Source organism: Catharus ustulatus, chromosome 1 (assembly GCF_009819885.2).
Source record: "Catharus ustulatus isolate bCatUst1 chromosome 1, bCatUst1.pri.v2, whole genome shotgun sequence".
Lineage (NCBI taxonomy): Eukaryota > Metazoa > Chordata > Aves > Passeriformes > Turdidae > Catharus > Catharus ustulatus.
Window position 1 is genome coordinate 39,693,599 of NC_046221.1, and position 24,789 is coordinate 39,718,387.

The window sequence follows — 24,789 nt, forward strand, 5'->3', positions numbered from 1 at the left end:
TTGTGTTTATCACTACTAACACAATTTGTGCTTGAAGCTCTAAAACTCCATAAGTACAGACCATGAGATTGACCCCTTTTTACCATCTCTACAACCCTGTTGCAGGCAGGGCTTCAGTCTACCTCCTCCTGCCCCCCTTCCCAGATATTGCCATCATAAGGGTAGCCTTCAATGCAATGGTCTCCTGTCAGCCTCATCCCTTACATTCATTTGCCTTGTCATACTTCTCTCTTAGCCTCTGTTCCATGCTATTGGCTCTCAGTGTCGTGCTGTGCTACTCACAGCTTTTTTTCAGCTCCTCCTGCCCTCCCCATCCTCCTCCTCCTCCTGATGGTGTGGCAGTGCCTCACCCAGCACATTCCCACAGTGCTGCCTCCCATGGCCCCTTTGCTGTGCCTCCCTTGTTCTTCTCACCCAGCCTTGCCATTTGCATCTTCTAGCTGAGAGCAGCCCGGGAATCCTTCGTCCATGACAATAAACAGATTTGGCAGGTTTTCCCAGCAAGTGAAGTCCTTGGGTGTTCGCAGGCAGAAATCAGATGCAGGGGAGACTTTGAGAGGGGGAATGGACAACCTATGACCAGCAGGCCATTGTCAGAGCCAGCAGGATCAGCCCCAGTCCTGCTCTCCTTGGAGCAGCTCTTTGCAGGCGTGTGAGCTGCAGAGTGCAGTTCCCATGCTTCCACCACCTGCAGTGAAACAGTTTGTTCCATAGGTCACACACATCCCTGGGATGCCCCAGCTCTGGAAGTGTTGAAGGCCAGGTTGGATGGAGCTTTGAGCAGCCTGGTCTAGGGGGAGGTGTCTCTGCCCACAGCAGGAGGGCTGACACTGGATGATCTTCAAGGTCCCTTCCAACCCAAATCATTCTGTGAGCCTGTGGTGTCTTCAGGTGACACTGAACCAGTGATACAGGGCTCTGGACAGCTCAAACCCAGGTGGCTGCTTAAGAATGTCTCTCAAAGTGACTGAATGAGAGTTTTAAAGTGGAGGACATAGATGTGAGCAGAAATATGTTAGACTGAGGAGAGAATCAATAACTACATTTTATTGTGAATAAATGCAAAATATGTATTTGATAAGGAAGTTCTATGGAAATCTCTGAGATTTCCTTTAAATTCATTCATCTGATAATTCTTGTAGTAATTGGCAAATTGAATTGCCAATGATTCTTCTAATGAATAGTCTCCTTATTCACTCTGTTTATAATACACCAATTTATATCAGTATTTTCTATTGATTTATTTAATCTTGATGCAAACAGCTCTATCTAACTAAACTCCTGTTTTCCTTCACCAAGACTTCGGTGGTTTATCCTTTCTTCCAATTTGCTGTAACTACCCAGTACTTAAAACTCTTTAAGAGGGCTGTAGAGGCATCTTATGGGGAATATCTTCGGTCTCACAGCATTGGTTTTCATACTGCTTGTCAAATATATTTTCAGAAGACAACTTGTCTGTTGGAAATTTCAGAAGCTCATAATTCTGCTGTATCAAGCATGTTTTAGTGCTGCATAAAATCCATGTGATCTAAAGATACATAATATGTCAATGTCGTTTTTTGCCCTTTTTTACACACACACAGATAAATACACACAGATGTGAGAGAAGGAATTTTATGCACATCATTACTATAAAATGAGAGCACGTGAACTGATCAGTGCTACTAGTTCTAAAGTCAGTCTGCCTAGGACTTCGCATGTATGGAGTACCTAAATACCCAAAGGCAGTTGGAATTAGGTGAGGAAGAAGAGACCCCTGTTTCTTTGAATAAAGTCTAGGAATAAAGTCTCGTGCCTAGAGCACCATGCAGGAGCTCTCTGGTGAGCTGAGAGAGGTGTAGACATAGGCTAGTACAGCCTGCATGCTTTTAAAAAAGGGAGGTTTTATTTCATAAAAGTTAAATGGCCAGTAAATCCTTAAAACAACCTCATTCTCTATGAAAGAACTTTTTTATGGAACTACTAACTGTAAGAAAGATTATGCTGATTATATGAAAATGATTTTGTGAAAACTCATAGTGACTTTGTCAGAGAAAGCTTTTGATGCTTGGCCTATTACCACCTTGTTTCTATTCTGAACATCTCTAACCCAAACAATTATTCATTTCCCTTGTCCTCTCCTTCTCTTTCTTTGTGTTCAGAAAACTTTTTACTGCTTAGGTTTTTTTTTTTATTTGCCCTCTCGGATACATTAAAGGTTATCAAGGTCCCTTTTTACTTTTCCTGCTGTTAAATCTGTGTGCAAAATGAGTGCATTTATATAATATAGATGCTTAGGGCTGCTGTGTTTATTCAATTTTTTTCCTCTACAACACTGTTCAATGAGACACTGTGAGTAGTTACTCAGTTTCATAATTATGATGAGTATAATGAATAATTACTCACACTGCATACTGATTCAGTAATATTAAAGGTTAACTCATGTGGATGCTATTATATCCATTTAAATTGTTACCAGTTTTGGCTACTGATGTGTTGAATGATGCATTTTGCAAAGAAGCACAGCACAGTTTGCATATCAGACTTCTCTGTAGGTCAAGCAAATGTAATTGCAGTTTATTATTTCCTGCTAATACAGGCACCATATATTTTCCGTCAATAAAATAAATTATATCTTTTTTTTTCAAGTAAAATTAGATGTAATCAAGTGTTTTGAGAACTGGATGAAGTTCATTTATTGGTGTAAACTTAAAATGTATTCTTATATAGTGAGCATCATATGGAGAGCCATTTTTATGCACTTTTTGTAATAAATCATTAAGTATCTCAACTATTGTTCATGTGCAAGCTACAAATGTGAACTAATAAACTAATAACTAATAAATTGTCCACCCTGTCTTAAAAAGGCAGCCTCAGTGCTCATAGATAAATGAAGTGAACTCTGCAAGAAACTGGAGGGTGCTAATTAATATAAAGGTTATTGCATGAACGTTGTGTCATTCAGAGCTATATACATTTTTCATTTAGATTGTTTTAGAGTATTTTTCTCATATGACCAAAGAGCATAGCCCCAATCTTGTTTTTGTTTTCTCTATCTGACCAGAAAAATGTATTGCTCATAAAGTCTGACAAACTGATATGGGAACAACTTACTCTCTCCTAGGCTCTATGAACATCATCATAAATAGCATCATATTTCATATATATATATATATATATATATATATATATATATATATATATATATATATATATATATATATATATATATATATATATATATAAAACCTTTTCTGTATGCAGTACAACTTCTTCCACTTCAGGTAGTGCCGCTGCAGTTTTATTAAAGCAAAACTCCTGGGGAATATTTGAGGAAGACAGAAATTTCATCTCAGGCAGGCATGCAGGATTCCGTCCTTGTAAGAAATGAAAGATCTTAAAAGGAACTTTTCAAAATCGTGGGAATGAGAGCCCTGGGATCTCAGCTCTACTTCCAGTGTTAGCGGAGCAAAAGGAGGTTGTTTTTGTTTATTCTCCTGTTGGCTCTGGGAATCTTTCCTCTCTCCCTACATGGTCACCAGGCTCCAGTGACTAAGAAGCAGGAGGCGAGGGTTTGAACCCAAACAGGCTGATGAAAGCAAACCCTGAGGGCACACTGTAACCCCTTGCATGTAATTTGTAAAACTGGGAAATCATTTCTTCCTCCTGATACGTTTTTGAAGAAGATTGCAGCTGAATTCAGTGGAGTCTGAAAGTGTGTGAGATGATGTACTAGGTACCATAGAGACTGTTGTGTTTAGACCTCCATGCAAAAGAGAGGTAGTAAGTTATTTTAAGACTACATCATGCTGGAAAAGTGGTGTTCAAAATCACTCTTGAGATCCAGAAATTACTTATCTTGCTTTCAACAAGTTTCCTCCAATCACTCAACTGAAATCCATCTTAGTTTCCTCTTCCCAGGTTTTATTAACAGTCTTTTTGCAGTCCTAAAACTTACTCAGTGAACAGCCAGCCATAGCTTTGCATGTTTGGCATTCAGCAGGAGATAGCAGATGAGTTTCTTATTGTTTACTTCCAAAACTGATTGAATATAAATTCCTTATCACTACCTTTTGGAAGTTTGTTTGTAGTACTCACAGCTTTCAGAATGTAATCCCATTTTTCCCTATTTCCCATAATTTGCATTTTCCTGACCTATACTGTTATTCAACAAAAATTAGATATGCTATTTACATTCAAGAATGAAAGAGAATAAATCCATAGAGAACACTTATTGTTCAAGAAAACCCATAAATTGCTCCTCTACCATTTAATTGTCTGAAGGTGACTTTGCCTGCACACCCACACACTCCTTTGAGCCCCTGCATGGGATTGTTTAGGTGTTTTCATTGGGGGATAAATGGAATTAGTGTCCAGCATTTAAAGGAAACATTTAAGTGACATCAAAGGTAAAAATATGACTGTAATAAAGAAAATGCATTTTCCCTGGAGAGGTATTAACACATGGTTTCTTTCTACACATATAAAAGGAGGACCCTGCATAACCTTGTACTGTAGGTATGGTAAGCACAATATCCAGAAAGTTACATGTCAGCATTTCCCACACTATCAACAATTTGAGGCAATACATGGATGAGGAAAACAATGTGTCATCCCATTTGTATTCTGCTGCCTTGGGGTAAGAACTGCCACCTTCAGGCCACAGTTTCCAGCGTATTAAGGCTGTCATTAATACAGCTTCTTTTGCAATTCTAAACACTGTGATCCTTTTCATTAATTAATTGAATTGATTTTTCAATATTAAAATTAATTAATAAAATATAATATGTTGCCATTATAAAATGACTGATATGTTGATAATTTAAATATTTAAAATGCCTCTGTCTTAGGCAGGCAATTTAAAGTCTGCTGGCGTATTTAGCGAGCTGGAAGCATTGTCAGTGGTAAGCAGCAATCCTTATCTTGCCTTTCTCAATGTCACAGGTTTAATATGTACTCATGTTATATTTCAGGTCTAAGCATTTTCTAAAAAAGCAAACAGGTGTAGTCCCACATACATTTATCCACCAGGTAGCCTGAGATGGCAATGGAGTGTTGAATAGTTTATGAAATACATGAATGGCCTCCCTTCATCTCAGTGGCTCTGAATCCTGCTGAATTCCCAGTGCTTCAGAGGAAGCTGAGGCAGGGGAACCTGTGGCAGTGTCTGTCCTCTCTGCTGCCAGCAAAGCAGTTACACTTAAAATACATGCTCAAATTGATGACCTTCTCTGCAGCAGGTTGCCAGCTCAGACTGACCTGTCTATAAATATTTTAGAGGGTATAATTTAATCTGTGCAATGGATTCAGTGTTTCTCCCATATTCAGTGACACCATACATATCTTACTACTCAGATGCCAATGAATGAAGTCCTCAAATTTTTCATGGTGGAAATATAGGGAAGCACCTTTGTTGAGGTGAAACACTTAAGCATAAGCTTTATTTCAACTGAAAAGTTACCATACAATACTTAAAATTAAGCAGGTGTTTGCCTGAGTCCTGGGACATCCTGCTAGGAAGCAGTCACTGATTCACCTCTAACTGGAGTATAAGAGTTCCTGGAGTTAATCTACCTGGGGAATTAATGAGCATCTACAATTCACAGAAAGTCCTCCACACCATCTCCCTTTCTAGGCACTTTTGACATGCAGTTTGTGTAAAGTGGTTTATGGCTTTTGTGCATTGGTAACCTTCCTTGTTCAAAATAGCTTTCCTTTGTAGACAGGCATCTAATTTTATCACCAAATTATAATTATTTAAATAAATAACTTTTTTGATCTCACAGAAGACTTCCTTCCCTCCAAATGCTGAATGTGCTTGGGCTTCTATGGAGGGGGAGAAAATAGATCATCTGGCTATAGCATTTGGATTAATTGAGATCATTGTGCCAGAAATATTTTAAATTCTCATAGAAGCCCCAGAAGTGAAGCACTTAGTCTGGAAAACAATGAGCAAAACCACAAGGGAAGGGAAAAAATGAAAGAACCTACAAATGTGTAGGGTATGGAGTGGCAAACTGTCAAATTATCCTATAAATTAGCAATATCTTTAGATATAGAAGCATTTGAAAGCTGTTTAACTTGTTCAGTAGTGTTCTTTGCTTTCCTGAAGAAGGATGAGATTTTTCTGGGCTAAAATAATCTCCTTGGTTTGTTACCTATAGGATCACCTGAAAGACCATATAAAATAGATACAGAAATCATCAAAATAAAGTACTACGAAACCCCAAAAGGTGTTTGTAAACAATTCTAATGATAAAAATGTAACCTAACATTTGGAAATAAAAGCATTTTATTTGAGCAGCATTTCTCAAAAATATTTCACTTCAGTTTTTTTCGGGAGTCAGTGCTTTGATGCCTCTGCATTTTTTTTACAGCTTAATCTATTGTGTCAAATGATGAACAGATGAAGACAGTAGAAGAATCTGTCTTGTTCTGACTTCCTTCAAAGTGTCAAAGAGCTGTGGACCTGAGTTATGAACATGGTCCAGATCAGAGACTGGAATAGCTTTTTCTTGGTCGTATACAAAATAATGAGATGGATAAGACCAAGGCAGGGGGAAGCTCGGGAAATGTATCCCATTCTCAGCATGCACAAGCCGGTTTCACTGCTGGCCACAGATGCAAGAAGCAGAGTTTATTTGCTTTATTTTGTCTTGCCCAGTCTTTAACCAGCAGTAGCAGAGTACTGTCATTCCAGCCAGGAAAGCAGAATGTTTGTTCCTATGATTTTTCGTTGCTTAATGATTGTGTGATTACTGGCTTGAACACTGTTGTATTGAGACACTGTGTCCTTTTCCAGGTCACATTCCGGACAAGGATCTACCACTGTAACATTAACAGCCAAGGCGTCATCTGCCTGGACATTTTAAAGGACAACTGGAGTCCAGCGTTAACCATTTCTAAAGTTCTCCTCTCCATCTGCTCCCTCCTCACAGACTGCAACCCAGGTAAGATGAATTAATTTTCATATCCTTGTTCATTCATCGCTCACATTTGGTCAGCTCGCTAACATCTGGTCAGTGCTCTGGTTTACTGGTACCTACTGAAAAAACACAAAAAATTAAATTTTAAATGCCATTCATATAAATAGTAAAAAAAGAAAGCAGAATTTCAGAAGCTCAAGTGCAGTTTTAGTACTGGAGAATAAATTTTTTTTAATTCAGAAAGTTTGATCAGTAGAAAATACCTTAGTATGCACTAATTTGGATATTACAACCAGGATATTACCACCGAGAAATATTAATGAGTTAATAAATATTGAAAAGGAAAGCTTTCATTTAAATATGCTGATAATGTGGTCTCTGAAAAGAATAGTAATAGCACTGACAATGATAGATGCCTAACTCAGACTCTACAAATAATGAAAATTAGTTTAAATTAGGTTTATTCAATATCTTGGACAGTCAGCATGAGTATTCAAAGCAAGCTGTCATTCTTATTAACTAGCATAGCACTTAACCTCTCCCCTAGCTCCTTTAGATTTGTTTTATGCCACTGACCACTAGATCTGTAATTTCCACTTTCTCTCACCCTATTTACCAATGCATAATTCTGACTGTAGTCTTGGAAAACCATAACATGTAGAAATTAATAAAGAATTATTGAAGAAAAAAATATGTGATCAGTTTATATGTCATGAGGGTTGTTGCTGGTTTGCTTTTTATTATACATTTCAATATTATTTTTAGTTTGCTCAAAGGGCTAAAAACTGCTTAAAAAAGGGCAGAATGTGAGATTCTGGCATAATCAGGGGCTGAATCAAAAGCTGTAATAGAATACTGAAATATTTCAAAACTCAAAATAAGGTGAGAGCAGGCAAAAATGTGATTGACTGCTTTTATTTTCATGTGGGTTTGTTGCTGTACAGGACATTGAAATCTGTTGTGTTCCTTTCAGCTAAGAGGTGGAATGATAAGAGTGTTACCATTTTAGGCACATTTATTTCAGGTGGATTGAATGCTCTCTGCTAATGTCTCTGAAAGATTGATTTCTGTTAGTGTTCAGCCAAAAATTTGCAGAAGTGTCTGTAGGTAGTCAGGCAAATAGATGACAGAAGTGTACAAAAACCAAATTAATATTTGCTTGCATGTCTTAGAGACCAGGTAAAGAGTTAGAGACACTGCAAAGCTGTATGGGGATTGAGAAACAGGCAGTAAATACTTACTGTATTGTAGTCAGCTCTCTTTGGAGGGATACAGTCATCCTGAAAGCTGGACAGTTTCCAGCAGTGATCTGAAATTTAGAAATTCACTACTTCTCTCTTCTCAATCTTAAATCCTTACAGATGCTGTCGAACAACAGTTTTAGCATATCAAATGTGTAAGAGGAATACTGAAAAAAGTTGTCCATACCATATTATTACTGTATTACCATGTACAACAAATTAACATACCAAAAAATGGTAAATTTAGCCTCTTCAGTTAGCAGCCATAAGCATTGTCCTGAACATAGTAAACAAAACCATTTTATGGTGTTTCATTTTCAAATCTTCTCTTTAATTATGAAGTAGTTTTGGATTTTGTCACTACTTCATGGTAAAATTTTCCTTTTTTAAAGAACTAACACAATTTCTGAATTTGTCTCACAAGGCACTGATGGCAGGTATTTTTGAAGTGCTGAGTCATTTTCACCTTCCTTGGAAATTGCCTGTTTCCTATTAGATATTCTTTTTATTTAAAAGTGAACTTTCAATGTTAGTGATGTACAACAGAAGGCTTGCAGATATATACAACTCCTTACTTTTTATCATATTGCCTAATACGTTGCAGTTGTACTGCCTGTCCCATTATTTTTTGTGATATTTTATCATTAAAAATTATTGGCTACTTGCCATTGGATGGATGGATGGATGGATGGATGGATGGATGGATGGATGGATGGATGGATGGATGGATAGCAAGATGTGTCACTGATACAAATATCATTGAATTGTATCACATATATATATACTTAAGTAGGTGCCGAAACATGCATATATATTTTTTCCTCTCTGTCAACTGGGAGTAATTTTCCAATCTGTCAATCCTCTCTGCATGTAACTAGTCTGCCCCTTTCTAAAGGCAGAAACACATCAGGGGTCTCGATTTGATAAGCAACTTTGAACTCTTTTTTCACCATTCATCAGCCAGAAGCAGATCAGGTCAAATGGAAAGGCAACATTGAATCTCCCACAAACATAAACACGCAGGATGGGCGTGTCTTCCAGCCTGGCCTCTGAAGCGAAGAATCGAGTATCAGTTACCCCCTACTCTTACACTTATGCAAATCTTCATTAGAGCAACAAATAGGAGTGAGAATGGCAGCTAATTAACCCTCAGTCATACACGGTGATTAAACGGCGCTGAAGCACAGCTGCAGCTTCATTGGCAAGCGCTGCTATTCTTCTCCAGCAGGCTGAGCAAATGAAAAGAGGTATTTGCTCCTGCCTCTCCTGCCAGTCACACAGTAATCTACAAAAGCCACGGAGAGAGTCCCTTTCCTCCCTGGTTATACATCACCGCCCTTTGTTCCCTATCACTCCAGGCAGGAGCAAGTTTGTCCTTTTTAAACAACTAATGCAATCCTTTACTCATAAGCTGTCTCAGACCCTTCAGTCCTGATTATTATTAATTGTCTCTGTTTTGCTTGGCAGTAGCAGCCAGTAAACTGTGTTAATGAAAGGTCTGAATTTTGTAACAGCTGGCTGACTTTTCCATGGGGGAAGGGGTGTCATAGGGTTTGTGTGTGACTGAGCACGTGTGCATTATCTGGGAGTGCCAGAGTGCCAAATGTGTCAGAGGGATGGGAGAGGTGGTGGGATACAGAAGTGCATTAGTATTTTATTTTAAGGTGGTAGTCAAGGCCACAGCACACGTCCCTTTCTATCAGGGAAATCAGTCCATCAGGAAAATCGGGGCTCCAGTCCTGTAAATACTTTGGCATGTGCATGAGCAACCCCACGAAACCTGATAGATGCATTCACCTGCACTAAACTGAGTGAGTGAGTGAATGAATGTTTATAGGTTCTATGCTTGAATGATGAAAATACTTGATTCCAGTCTTAGCAGCTAGGGCTGGCCTGTGTGGGCAGTAAATTATTGCAGAGTAACTCTGTGTAAGTGTATGAACTCTATCCACTTTGAAAATGTATTAAGTTACAAAAACCTGTCTTTCTTGGACTAAAAGTCAACTATACTTTCAGTGTTCAAGCAGAGCCTGGGAAGTGTAAATTCCCACATTACCTTAATCCAAAGAGCTTTCAAGTGCAGATGGCCCCTGAGATTTTGTGTTTTACTGAGTTTGAAGTGCTAAGCAAATTAATTATTTTTTATAGTTACAAAGCTGATGATGATGATCGGGGTTAGAACGTTTATTTTTCTCAGTTGATCGTTGCCAACCTGGCCCTGATAAAGGTTCTTGAGCCCCAGAAAAAATATCATTGGCAAATACTTCAGTGAAAATAAACTGTAACACTGCCACACTTTTCTTTGCATGGCCTCCTTCTTCACATTCAAAAATCTGAACTTGGCTGGCCTGATTATCCCCAGTGTCTGAACAGTCTTAACAGGGAATTCTGTCTGCCTAATAACACACAGCTAAGCCTCGATTAGAACATCAGAACAGAGGCTACCTCTCCCTCACCTCTTTGTTTCTGGTGTCATCCTGTGGTTCATTTTTCCCTTGTGCAAGTGCCACAGTCAGTGGTGTCTTGTTCCTCAGATGACATTCTGGAACCAAAGCTTTGCTGCTGCTCCTGGCCCCCTTTGCTGCGTGGCAGCCATGCTCCTCTGCGAGCTCCTGCGATGGGGATGTGCCGGGGGTACACACAGAGGATGGGAGTGGCAGGCTGAGATGTGAGATGTGAACAACCACAATATTGCTTTCCCAAAAAACATCAAGCTGAACACTTGGATGGCAGCTGCAGCCAAAGTAACTGCTGAAGGGCTCTACAGAACCTCACTTGCTTTGCTCTTTGGAAACTTCTACCTGATTCCCAAACTGAACTGACTCACAGGAATTTTATACCCAATTGTTTTTAAGCAAGTCGTGTCCTATACCTTAAGTGACGATTTCTCTGTTTTTCTCTCCTGGTGTACTAGTGAAGAAGCCTCCTCTTCCCTTGTTGTCTTTATTTTCTGCACACTACCACACCTGTGTCTGTAAGCCTCGTTCTGTAAGAGAGGCTTTCAGTTCCCCTGCTCATCCTCACTGCGCTCATCCTTCCTGAGTGCACCTGACTCTTGGAGTTCATAGGGGCATGAGGCACAGCTAGACAGACCAGCCTGCTCATCATCATCATCATCTGAGTGGAAATATTTGCTGCTCCCTGTTGGATGTGCCTGTCTCACTTGGCAGCCCCACTGAAGGTTATTTCTGTCTTAGCACTGTCATTTTCACTGTTTGTCTGCTTTCTAACCCAATTGAGTGAAATGGTGGAGAAAGGAAAAGAGGAAAAAGAAAGAGAAAAAAAAGGAAAATAAGAAAAGGGAAGAGAAAAAGAAAGGAAAAGGTTTTGCTGGAAAGGGCATTAACCTCTGGCAGAGGATATGCTCAAAAAACTGCCTGCAGTACCCACTTCAGTGGGGTCAGCAGAGTCAAGTTGCTTGCTCCACTCTCAGATACTTCAGTAGTATATTATCAGTGTGAAGATGCTGGTCTGGTTGCCTTTTAAATGCACGAGAAAGTGTGAGGCAGTTTGTTTAGTGTTACATGTAAAGTTTGCTGTGAACCTAGTTTGAGGCTGAAGCATCCATGTCCTCACAATAAATGTATTTATAAGAGTAAATGAGTAGCACTGCATTACTTTGGACAAGTAGCACTACATTACTTCAATGTGAGACCCATCAATTTTTATAGCAGTTGCAGTTGCACAGCACATCTGAAAAGTAGACTATTTATGTTTAAAAACTCTGCAGAATACATTGTGGCTTTCAGATATATTATACCGTGGTTAGAAGTGGATGTGCTGTTTTTTACAAGTACTGCCATGAATCATGAATTTACTAGAGGGTTTCATACTTTGTTAACCCACATGAAGTAATGTGGCTGTGCATTTTAATGGCTTACATTTATCTAAGCACAGATAAGCAAAGTCAAAGATCCAAAGGTTATGGGGATCTTTACGTATCTCACTAAGGGACACAAGACATGCTTTTAAGCTTTATTCATATGAGTCATCCTTACATTTTGCCTTTATCTTCCCAAGAAACTTCTTGTTTTTATCACAGACTTGGTATAACAGGCAATTTTGGATATTGTTCTTTTTCTGTTGTATTGCAAGTTATCCACATGGTTTGGCATGATTTAGGTCTGACAAAACTTTCTGACAAAAGATATTAACACCCTAACATACACCTTCAGGAAGGTACTGGTATTTAAGAAAATTTAGAAATGGGATTCAGTTATTACATTATTCTTTTTCTTTTTTTTTTTTTCTTTTTCCTTTTTCCTTTTTTTTTCCCTTATCATTTTCCTAAGGGTGTGCAAGGTTCTGTACTCTTGTTGCTGAGGGTATAAAATCCCAGTTCTGTCATCTTTTGCAGAAAAGGATTCAATAGTGTAATTTAATGCATATCTTTGATCCTCAATGGGATCTAAAACAGCACTTTGGAGAGTGACTTTTCAACATAATCTTAAAAGCCCTAAAAGCCTGAACGGTATTTGCCCTGCTACAAAGCTGCTGGAATTGCTGCTGTTTCCAGAACCTCTGCAAAACACGAGTAGGTGGGGAGATCTAAGTCAGACAACATGCAAGGGAGGGAACTGAATTAGTGATTTCTCAGCCGTTTTCCCTTTCAGACAGCAGTATACATTTTTGAAGGGAGGTTAGTGTCCTGCTGCAGTGCCACTGCCCTGTCCCAAGGCAGATTTGCCTTCAGCAGCCATCCATCCCAAAGCCAGCTGTTGGAATTGCTCCAGCCAGGGCTCATAACTCCAAGTGCAACATGGATAGATCTGCTGTCTGGAAAGTTTTGAGCACCTGCACATTTTGAATTTGTATTGGTATTTGGGAAACCTAAGCTTCATCCAAATGTTTGTTCATAGCAATTCCACCACCTCTACAAATATGCATAAGGTATTGACAGGAATACCTGGAATACCCAATATACAATACAGTACCCATGGAATTGTCTTCTGCAGAGAAGACAAAGAGGAGTGGGTTCACCTAAACCCTCTCAGGAAAATGCATCTCCCTCCAGGAGTTGGACTGAGGCTGCCAGACTTTGATGCCCACTGACACACTCCATGCTCCTGACACTGCTTTGGGCTGATCATCTCTGGCAACAAGAGCCAGAATTGCCACAGCCACTTAAAAACCAAGTGTGTGTCAATGCATCAAGTTACACAGTTCTGCTTCTTCAGCCAGCAAAACCCCAGCCATACCAGCATGCATTTTAATACACTAATAGATGTCCACTGTATCAATAAAAAAGATCTATTTTCAGAATTACTGTGGTACTTGAAAACACTAGCCTGTCCAAAAAAAAAAAGTTTAAAATAAATCCAAGGCAGCTTAATATAGGAAAATGTAACATAGCTGTAATAATAAAATCTGTTCCATGCTGGAACATTTGGCTCTGAGTGGGAATTTGGCTGACTTGTGGTCACAGCTCTGCTATTTGGCTTCCATGTTCAAACTTTAAAATAGCTACCCAGCCCTAGGTAATGAAGAACATGTTCGTGCTCCTCACCGCTCAGCAGCCTGGATGTATCTTTGTTTCTCTCCGTTATTCCATATATCTCAATTTAGCAGGAATCATGTACCATGTTCCTCCTCATCTGGTGCTTCCCCATAGCAGAGGCTGCTCTCTGTCAGTGCCAGTTCACATCAGGTGTTTCTTCTGAAATTTTTTAGACTTCCCAATTATCATTCCTTCTTTTCCCCTCACCCCCCGTTGTGAAGTGAATTTAGAAACTCTGGATGACAGCAAGTTCAAGGGATGAGCCACTTCTCATTTTCCTCGTTCTTGTACTTTTTTTCCTTAAAATCATAATCTGCACGTTTTGCTACTATCAGAAACTGCTTCAGAATCCAATCTCATTTTTTTTTCTTTCTCATTTTACATCTTATCAGCTTTGTTCAGTTTATCAAAAGGGACTCCTAGGCTTTATTGTGCCCAAGTACATGCTGTTGTGGTTTCAAGTGAAATTTTGCTTCCTTTTTGAACATTTTTGTCAAGACGTATAGAAGACAGGAAAAGTATAAGCACTCGTTATAAATACTCATTAAAGTGATAAATACTCATTCTTTAATAATCCATATTTGAGTAGATTTGTCAAATGTGAGGAATATTCTGGAAAATTACCTAAATGCTTTTAAGTTGGTAAAACAATATTAATTTGTCCAATTTTATGAGACTGGCTAAGCCCTGCTATTTTGATTCTTTCCTGGCACCCACAGGCTACCAGGTGCAATGTCACAATGCAGTACTATCAGACATACAACAAAACAATCTCATTTTCCCATGTATCCTTTTTGTAAGCAGCAGAGGGTCGTGTAAACAATGAAATTGCTCTGTTGTCTCAGATTATTTATATTGTTTAGCTTGGAGCTGTTTTTTCCCTTTTCTTCAGAGTTTGTATACTGTACTGTGTCAGGAAGTGGGCAGGTTTGTGGGCTGTTTCAGCACAATGGAAAATGCTTTCTTTGTATCTGAAGCAGGAAAATACTCTGTGCCATGTCACTCAATCATGGCAACAAGTAACACGGAGTAAATGAAAGTTAAAGCAGCCAGGAATCAGTTCAGGGAGTAATGTTTTTTGTTTTGTTCTGAGTTGCAACATAACCTTTCTGTTCCTTTTTGCATCTCTGACGTGAGTTGTCTCTGAACGAAATGAGCTCACTCAGGAGGCTCTGGCTCAGCAAAGACTGGAGTGCAGTGTGTGGTTGCTCTTGTGCCTTGGTGCTGCTGGGCTGGGAGCAGAGCAAATGGGTGTTCAGCATAAAGGCCATCCTAATAACTTATCCTAAGGGAGCATGAAAGGAAAATGCAGCATAAAACTAATGGGGTTTGTTCTGCTCTCCGTGAGTGCAAAATGACTTTGTCAGAGGTGGGGTTGTCTTGGGAAAAACATGAGCAAAGTGATCCCATCAGTTGCGACAAAGTTCTTTTTGCAAGAAAGTACTTGTGTATCTATAAATACTCTTAAGTTCCCCTCCCTGTTCTGCAGAACCTACTACATAGGTAAATTTGCATATTTGCACTGATCATATCATAGAATCTAGAGTTGATATTTACAAATTTTTGGTACTTCATCAGTGTTTTCTCTTTCCATTCCTTTTAAAAGATGCTGTGCTGTAATAGTTGTGCTGTAGTGTGTATACAGTACTAATTTCTGTAGTTTGAACCACTTACAGTTTCTCATATTCTGAGCTGAACATAGAGTACCAATATGTTAAAGGCATTTAGGCACCTAAAGCTGCTGGCTGACAGCTGGCAGGGTTTTCAGTACTTCCCATGGGATTTAAACATCTGAAGTCTCACTAGGAACCTCTCAGCACTGCCAGGAAGAGACTTGCTATACATCTGGTCTTTAAATATTTGCAGAAACATACACCTATATGTCTTAAACTCTGTGGACGTGATCTATAAACATTAAATTAAACAGATGTAAATACAAGAAATGCAGCAGCACATTATGAAAATTGCATATAGATACACATTGAAATAGAAGTCATTTCCTTTGCCATGAAAAGCTGATGAAACTGTTACAAGATTTGTTCTTATCAGTTGACTAAGTCCCCTCAACATGAACTCATGACTGTGGGGATTATTAAAACAGCAGGAAAAACATTTGTGAACTGTCATCTCTTTAATAGTTCTCAGGAAAATATGTCTTGGAATATCTCCTAATTATGTGTGCAGGGGGAGGAGGCTTGGATCAGGATTACTATTGATGTTGGCCTAAATCATTGCTCTTTTCAGTTGCACTTTGACAACACCTTATGGGTAGAAGACCATTATTTGTGAGCAAAGAGGCTTTTAGTGTGTTTAGATTTAGGCTATTCAAAGCTCACAAGACTTCATTAAAAAGATTAACACAACTATAGAAGTAAGATTGTTTAGAAATACTTAGTTTTAAACCCCCCATTAAGGTTTCAGAAGGCTACAGTCTGTTTAATTTTTTTTTTTCTGAAAAGTGTCTGGAAATATTTACATAAGAAAATTGGTGGGTTTATGTAATTTAGAAAGCGAATGGTAGAGATTACTTTTTAAAAATAAAATCTGGATTTTGTGGTATCCAAGGCATGATGCAGTCATTAGCTATAGCTCCAGATGCTAGTCACACACGCACATACCCTGTTCTTTTTTTTTTTTTTTTTCTGATGTATCTGGAGCTCTGCAAGGCATAATGACTAGAAGGAGTACAGTCACTCTCTAGCAGAAGACCAGTGCTGCTCATTGACTCAGGTACATTGCCTCAACTGCTCATCCCTCAGTGGTTCAGAGAAAAGTGTACAAAGCCCTCAAAGCACTTTACTCACACAGAAATATACAGGAGAGGAAATTCCCTCCTAGCCACAGCTAGCAATCAGATTATGTGCTGAAGCATGAGCAGTACAGCTTTGAAATGATAGCTCAGGTGGTGCATGGCTACCAAATTTTCTAATTCTTTTCTCAGTTTCCTAAATCACTCTCTAGTATTCCTACATTATACTTTTTGTGTGCACTTAACAATTTGGTGTATGAAGCATCTCCTTCCTTTTAACTTTTGCTAAATGTTGTAGGGGTTTTTTTTGTGTTCCTTTCTTGCCATGGAAAAGTTAAACAAGACCATTTTTTTTCTTTTTTTAAATCTTCTTTACCGAATTACCTGTCACATCTTGTTTTGTGGTTTTTGTTCCTGCGCAAAGAAATCGCCTTGGATTTCAACCATTCCTTAAATGGAAAAGGTTTGACCATGCTGTTAATGATTTCTTGTCCTTTTCAATAATGTTTCTGCTCCTAATTTGTTTTTACTTAAGGAGATGTGATAAAAATTGAACTTCAGACATAATAATACCCAACCATCAGTTTATTAAATGGCATCTGATTAAATCAGAGATTGACTAAAATCCAAATCATTAAAGAGGCTTTGTACATCTGTGACAAGAAATAATGTAAAGGGATGTAACTGGCACTCATAAGAAAAAAGAGTCTTACCACAACACTTAACTGTTCCTCATTGTTATTATTCCTCAGAAAGGGTTTCTAGAATATATAAAGTACAGTCTTATCACAAAATGGAAGTAAAGTCTGGAAAAATATACACCTGACTTTTGGGTTTGTTTTTTTTACATGAAACTTATAAAAGCTATATGATAAATATGCGTACCTGGCTTTTAAAAGTTTGTTGATTTCTGCTTAGGAAGTTTCTGTGCAGAGTTTCTTTAAGCTTAGGCTTCAACCATCATAGAATTGAAAGTACTTGAGAAAATGCACGAGTGATGGATGCTACAAATACAAAAGGTTACAATTCATTTTCTTTCCAATAAACATGTGTAATTTAAAATACTATCAGTGGAGGTTTCCTATGTCCATTACCTCAGAGAGAAGACAGGTAATTGAGTGCATACACATAATAAATCTTTGTGCGAACCAAGACCAAAATAAGTCCTCAATGTTAAATGTTTAACAATGTGAAGTATTTTAATAAAGCTCTTAGTTATTTCTCATTTATAAAATATAGATTTCTAGCTTAATTTGAATGTAAAACGTAACCTGCCTTTCAAAATGCACGTGACTATTTTGCAGTCATTAAATGTATTTTCTTTGTTTCATGCAGGTTTTGTCTGCCAATACAGACATATCTTTAATCACATTGTAATCTTTTTTTTTTTTTTTTTTTTTGTATGAAGTAGATACATCACTTGCAGGCTTAACCCATTCAATTGAATATATTTTTCTCACTAATATAACTGTATATATTTAAGGGAGGCATGCATAAAACCAGAAAATCAACACATTTAGACATCACATTCTAATTTCACAATAATTTAATCTAATATTCACTTTTCCCCATCAGTAAAAATAGCTTAAATCTCAGATGGAGTAAACTGGCATCAGTCCTGCTGAGCTTTCATACTCCAGATTTTTCATTTAGACTTTGTTCCATTTTTCTAAGTGGGGGTTTGTTTTGTGTGTTTGTTGATTTTCTTTTTCCTTGTGTACCTTTTTTAACAGGAAGGCAAGGACAGATTTTTAAATTTCTTGCCATATGTTTCTAACTGCCTAAGAACCACCCTCAGGACCCTAATTAGCACAACTATTTTTAAGGCTGATTCTTCCTGTTCCTAAAATACAATTCTTTTTGTTTCACCATAGAAATCACACTGCTCCACATTCTTTAGGCTCCTGAAGGGAAGCCTACTACATTTGGCTAACAGATTCCCAGTAAGAATGTAGAGTCAGTCCTGAAAAGCAAAATTTATAATCCTGGATATGTTAGCTATTAAATCATTTAGTCTCTCACTTTCTTGCATAAGGCTTCAGAAATTAGTATTCCTGAGTCATTCAGATTTACCTTCAGAGATGATTTACACCACTGCAAGACTTGTCTCTCGTATTTTGCATGGCTAATTTTCTACATTATTCAGCAGGGGGGGAGGAAACGGTTGTTTGTTTTTTACAGTTTTGCAGATCTATCAAAAGCAACAAATAAAACAAATTATATGCAGTGTGTGTTTCAGAATCCCTATTTTCACAGCAAATTAAGTTCAGGTGCATTAGATGGAGTTGTAGACAGCTACTTAAATACCAAAATATATGGTGCAATTGTCCCAAATTTAAGGATGGGCTGTGCTGTAAGATTTCATATTCATGTGGGATGCAGAAATAGAGCTTTGATTAGTAAATTGTTTTTAGAATTTTCCATCTCTACAAGGCTTAGAAAAAGGCCCTTCTATGGAGTGGAGCATTTACAACTCTAAGATGAATTAGATTTCAGAAAATTCTCAGGGGCTGAAATCCTCATTGCTTGGGTTTTTATAATATTGATTAGATAAAGTGGCTGTATAAAGCGCCATGAAAGTAGAACTTACTGTAAGACATAATATTATAGTAGCAAAAGGAATTCCTTAATGACCTTCCGTGTCTTTTTCATCTCTACCTTGTATAGCTTTTTTCCTACAGCTCAATCTTAGGACTCTTCATGCCAGTGCCTGAAATCATTTTGCAAAGTGATTAGCATTTAGTCAGGCATGCCAGTAGAGTCAATGTGACCCCTCAGGCAGGAAAGATAAGGTTTCCAAATAAAGTTATTTTAACTGTTACTAAATAAGAAATTATTGCTGTAAAATATCACAAATTCAATATTTTTTTACCATTGCCATGTATCTTCATTGCAACTAATCCAGGAGTAAAACTTGACTACATGATGAGTGCTACTTATTTTGTTTGATCTGTTTTTTCCTTCTAGTCCTACTAGAACCTGTTCATAATTAGGCATAATTATATGCATGTTCTGAAGTTAATCTAGAAGTGGAGAGTCCAGTTGGTTGCTAAAATGGGTTTATTTTCACCCTCACCTGACTGTATAGATAGGGAATGGAGTGGCCTGACTGTTTTTTGTGTTCCTGGGTAACAGTAAGAGGTGTGTTCATGCAAGGCATGCCTAAGTTCCTATTCCTGTTCCAATGGATATTCAGCTTGCCAAGGGATTTCAGGCCCTGGACTATGAAAGAGTTTTATTTAGTAGACCTTCAGAAGGGATAAAATTCTTCAGTCACCCCGCCTTTTGTAAATAAAGGCCTCTTGTATTCTTTTGACATTTTTATGAGATTCTTAATAGCAGTTTGGGATTTAAATTTGACAAATTAGTAATGAGGATTGGATTTAAATTTGACAAATTAATAATGAGATTTAATAGGACGAGAAGGGGAAAATCAGATTAAACCAAAATAAGCAGCATTCATAGCATATGTAGGTTTTTCTGTTTTCTAAGGATGAATTGTAATAAAGGTATAAAGGGATAGATTCAAGAGCAAGATTCAGATGACTCCTGCATCTGACCTAAAATGGGTGTGTTTAAGTTGCTCACATTCAAACACTCTTCTAAGAGTGAGGGTGGCTTTAGGACTCCTTTTTCTCTCAGTGTCTAAATGCTTCTCAGTGTCTAAAAGACCAGACCATGCAGTAACACCTCTTCCCCTCCCTGTCCTCTGGGAATCCACATGGTAGGTGGATCCCGTAGGACCTCCTGGTTTTCTTGCAGAGCAAGCTCCCTTTGGTGCATGTGATGTGGGATGTCTAACTCCTCACAGAGCATGGTTACAAAGAATAGCTTTACCCACAGTTGCTTAGGGGTTAAACTGTTTGCTCAGGATGTGTAAGAGCGTAGGTCAATCCTTTGCCTGGAGGAGGTGATTAGTGGGAAATAAGGAGAGACAAATCCAGAGGAAAACTGGTTCCATTATCTTCAGATGGAAGAAACGCCAAACACACAGAGCATTCCTACAGAATAGCTATCCTTCCCTTACTGAATCTTCAGACACAAGAAAAAAAATTGCATCCACGGTGCTTTACCGAAAATACAGTAATGACCCTGTGGATAAAAGCCAGTTTAATTATGGGTCTTAGCGTTTTGGTTGCTTGACAACATGTTGAGATCCAAGGGCTGTGATTTTCTTATTATCCACTCACAGCCATCTTCCACAAGGTAAATGCATATTGCTGTAACTTCTTCAAATTTTATCAAACCACATGCCATGTAATGTCTTTCAAATTAAGTTCTACAGTTACTAACACCTTTTTATTAATTCTTTTTCTAATAGCAGCGACTGCTTCTCAATTGAGTTCGTTATTATGAACAGACACATTGCTAATGTATCTGTGCTTTTAATATTGAGACGCATCCAAGCATCAAAGTGAAGTGTGTTATTTCAGAATTTTAATTGTTCCAGCATACTGGCACTTCTAATAGGTGCATGTTCTTCCTTAATTAAAGACAACTCTTCAAGATCAGTACACTGTGCCTCACTGATCCATGATTACCTCAGCTAACTCCCAGTCAGCCAGTAAAGTTTATAGAAATCCTGCTAAAAACTGAATATTGAAAAAAAATCTTTCTCTTTAAACAAGAATGATTTCCCTTGGCAAGATACAGAGATGAATCACTGCCAACGCTTTCCTTTAAAAGCTGCGTTAATAAAATTGGGCCAGATAATACTCCTTATTTCTGAAACATCTTTTTCTTAGGCAGCCTCATATTTCACACAGGTCTGTGGTAGGTAGCCTGACAGCAATCAAACGTAAGTCTAGAGAGAGGAATGAATTTCTCCCTCCATGCTTACAAAATGGATGTTTTAGTAAATGGAAGTTTCCTAAACTAGATTTGCAGAACTCTTTTATTTTTGAATCTAGGTAAGATTTTTTTTCTACAGAAAAAGGTTTGGACATTGTAATCAAGGCACATACGCCTTAATATTTGTGTAACTGCAATCATTGCAAACTTAAGAGTCAATTGTATTTCTGGCAGTTCTACACAGCTCAAAGTTTAGAGTCAAATCAAGTCATGGATAGCAGTCTTTTTTGTGACGTGCATCTGTACAGCCACATTTATGAAAGTATCCAGATACCTTGCCTGGATGATGGAAAAGCTTAGTCCAGCTTCTCAGAAGGGAAGCTAAGCACCACTGTAAGACCACTTGACTTTCTGTATGTATTAGAATGTTTCTACTGAATGTTGAGAAGTGACCAGACAAATCTGTAAAACTAGTTCCTGAAATGAGAAGCAGGCTTCATTATATGTCATATCGTATGGTTTCTACTGTGAACTGTAACTTCTAAAACTGATATTAGCTTCACTGACTTTTTTCCTAGTAGTCATTTGATCTTTCTGGAATTTGCTCCTTTCTCCTCAAGTGACAACCATTTTTCTTTACTGAAACAACTAATTTTATTTGTTCTCTTTTTTTAATACAGAGTTTATTGATCACTTTATCATTCTTCTGTACCGCTTTTAAAGAGCCCCGCAGATGGTTAAATACATTCTGTGCGGATAGTTGAAATTGTGATTTTGTGAAAGTCGGGAATAAATTGTAGTTCAGCTTGTGGGCTGTGTAAAGCCATTCAGAGGGCTGCTCCCACCCTTTGTTCTGCCTTGACTCATGCTGTTGTTCCCGTTGGTGCGCGTGTGTTGATCAGGCTCCCGACCGCGAGCTCGTTTTATTGCCGCACAAACAGGGATTAGTGCTGCCGCGCTCCTCCTCACTTGTGCCCTGGGTTTGAGCACTCTTTCCAAAGGTGAAAGGTTAGTGGAGTAATTCTGTGTGCCACTTCACCTGTCTCTGCCTCCAAAGAATTACTTAGTCTGTGCATTGTTATTAATGATAGCAAAAGAGAGCAACGCTGCTGCTCTAAGATCGCTGAAGGATGCTATGATGCATTTCACATACCGCATTTCCTACATCAAGACTCACAGCATCCCTGACATGGTCTTCTAGGAGTTCACTGAGTTTGAAACAGGTGATATGTGGCTAACTATGAAAACTTCCCGAGGCAAAGTGACACAATAAATAAAATTACTCACAAACAATTCATCTTCTCTTAATCCCTTCCTCTTGGAGTCCTAAATTGTTCTCTGACATATTTAGTATAGCATGTCTCACACTGCCTTTGCAGTTTTCACTGACTGGTCTTCTTCAAACACTAACCCAGATACCACTGAAAACAACATAAGAAAGTATAACAATGTATTAAATAGTTTTAAAATTAAGGGTGGTTTTGGTATGAATCAAACTGTCAGCATTTGTTTTTAAGAAAACTGGTGTTTCGGTGGAGTGTTAGTTTCTACTCTTGCCCTGGTCCTAAGTTGTTTGGGTTTTTTTAGTTTGCCTTTTGGATCTTAAAGGTTGGTACAATATTAAAACCAACAAAAATTGGATTCAGAAACCTTGGCTTTTGCTGCAAGCCAATATGGGAATATATTCTGTCCTGCACTGCTATTTGCAGTGAAAGCACCAAACAAAATGTAGTTACTAAAAATATGAATTTTTATTCTGGGGAGGTTTGGTGTTGGGGCAGCCAATCCTGCCTGTACTGCTGTATAAAGATGACTCCAATGCAGGTATGCTGTAGATGACATACAGAGCACATTGACTTTTCCTTAAAAAAATGCTTGAGCACTCCACATTTTTTTAATTGAAAAGCAAATACAGCATAATATCTTGTAAGGGAGGCTGTACTAAGAGAAACAAACAAAAAAGTAGTATTCCCTAAACCAAAATCTCTTCTAAATGTGCAACTGAAGTTAAAATGACTAGAAAATTAATTATTTGTTTCATGTCACACATCCTGTCCAAAGAAGAGGAAACATTTAATTTTGCTGACTGCTGTTTCAATATAGGTAGTTCTGTAGAGCCTCTCAGTGGGGTGCTCTCACAGCTATATGAGCACGGAGTTGTTTAGTCCAGGAAAAGGAATAAGACCTTTCAAATTACATCTAACCTTTGGAAATTCTTCCACTTTAACTCTGCTCTTCGGCTGGAGCCCAACTCTTTACAACCTGATACAGAGATGAATCTAAACCTCGACCAAGAAAAAAAAGTACATTCTAAATATTTGGCTGAAGAAGCTGTGAGATTTTTATAGGGCTGTGGTTTTTTTAGGTTTTAAGGTACTCCAGAAATCTTTCTGAGAACCCACTTGTGGTGGTGTAATAACTGGCTCCATCAGCTGTTCTCTATTAAAACTGCAAAATACTGCAATGGAAATAAAATTCTACTTTATAAATGCTCATGAAAAATATATAAATGCATACAAACAACCGTAATGCACGTTTTAAGTCTAAATGTGTATCTCTTTTACCATGTTGGCATTACCGATTGGAATTTCATTGCATATTGTGTGGTTGATGGGGAAGGCACATTGAAATCAAGCTGTTAAACACACCATCTCTGTTTTTTATTTCACTAGAGTATGTTTGTTGTATTTTTAAAAGAGCATTGCAAAGCCCAGGAGATGAATTCTGTTCTGAAATTGCTATTTGCTGACATAGAAATAGCTGTAAAAATACAAGCCGAGAAAAATACAGTGTAGCGATATATTTTCATTTATTTGGGCGGAAAGTGGTTTTTAAAGAAGAATTATAGTCTGTCTTCTGAATGATAAAGCAGTTTAACTAGCATTAAACACAGCTGAAATTTGGTAATGACCAAACCTCAGCTCATCCAAATCCCCAATAGCATTAACTCCCTGGAATTGAACTGTAAATTTGATTAGCCTTACAATAGACGTGAGACACAAATGTTCTTCCTTATACAGTCATATTAAGTGGCTGCAAAAGAAGATGACAAGGTATTGCAGAGCAGTGCATCCAACCTTTTTAAGCTAGGGACAAGCTCCAGCTCACCCAGCTTTCAAAACCACACAAATACAGAGCAATTCCATGAATTCTGATATAACATGAGGATTACATATGATGAGGTGAGGAGGGTTTTAGCGGCTGCAGCCTTCCTGTAAATCATCCAGAAGATTTTTTTCATAGTCCAGTTCTTCAGATTGACATTTTCCTTGTAAAATACGTTGCTGAACTATAGTTTCTGTCCTTGCCTGTATAATATGGTGGTTTTTTTGATATATTTTTGTTACTCATGCACTGTCTGACGTGAAATTTGATCCTGTAATTCCTGGTGTGTTAATATTTTGCATGGAGTTAATCAGAGTACAGGATAAAAAAGCTCCTTTATGCAAATTAAAGGTTATGGAGGCATCCTAGAATGGGTTTTCAGAAGTTCAGAGTCCATTCCTGCCCACAGGACAGGGAAGGAGCTGTGCACAGAGGGTGCCATCCTACCTCTCAAGCCACCCACCACACATCTACTGATCCAATAGTAATTTCACGATTATA

The 24,789-nt window shown here is 38.1% G+C and overlaps 1 protein-coding gene across 3 annotated transcripts in view; it reads left to right on the forward strand.

Annotated features, from left to right (window-relative positions):
• LOC117001958 (ubiquitin-conjugating enzyme E2 E2) overlaps positions 1-24,789 on the forward strand; it is a 204,003-nt gene that overhangs the window by 173,500 nt on the left and 5,714 nt on the right. For all 3 annotated transcript variants that reach the window (XM_033070722.1, XM_033070730.1, XM_033070714.1), the window contains exon 5: positions 6,782-6,929. In XM_033070722.1, coding sequence (XP_032926613.1) covers positions 6,782-6,929 — 148 coding nt within the window. The remainder of the gene's footprint in view (positions 1-6,781; positions 6,930-24,789) is intronic.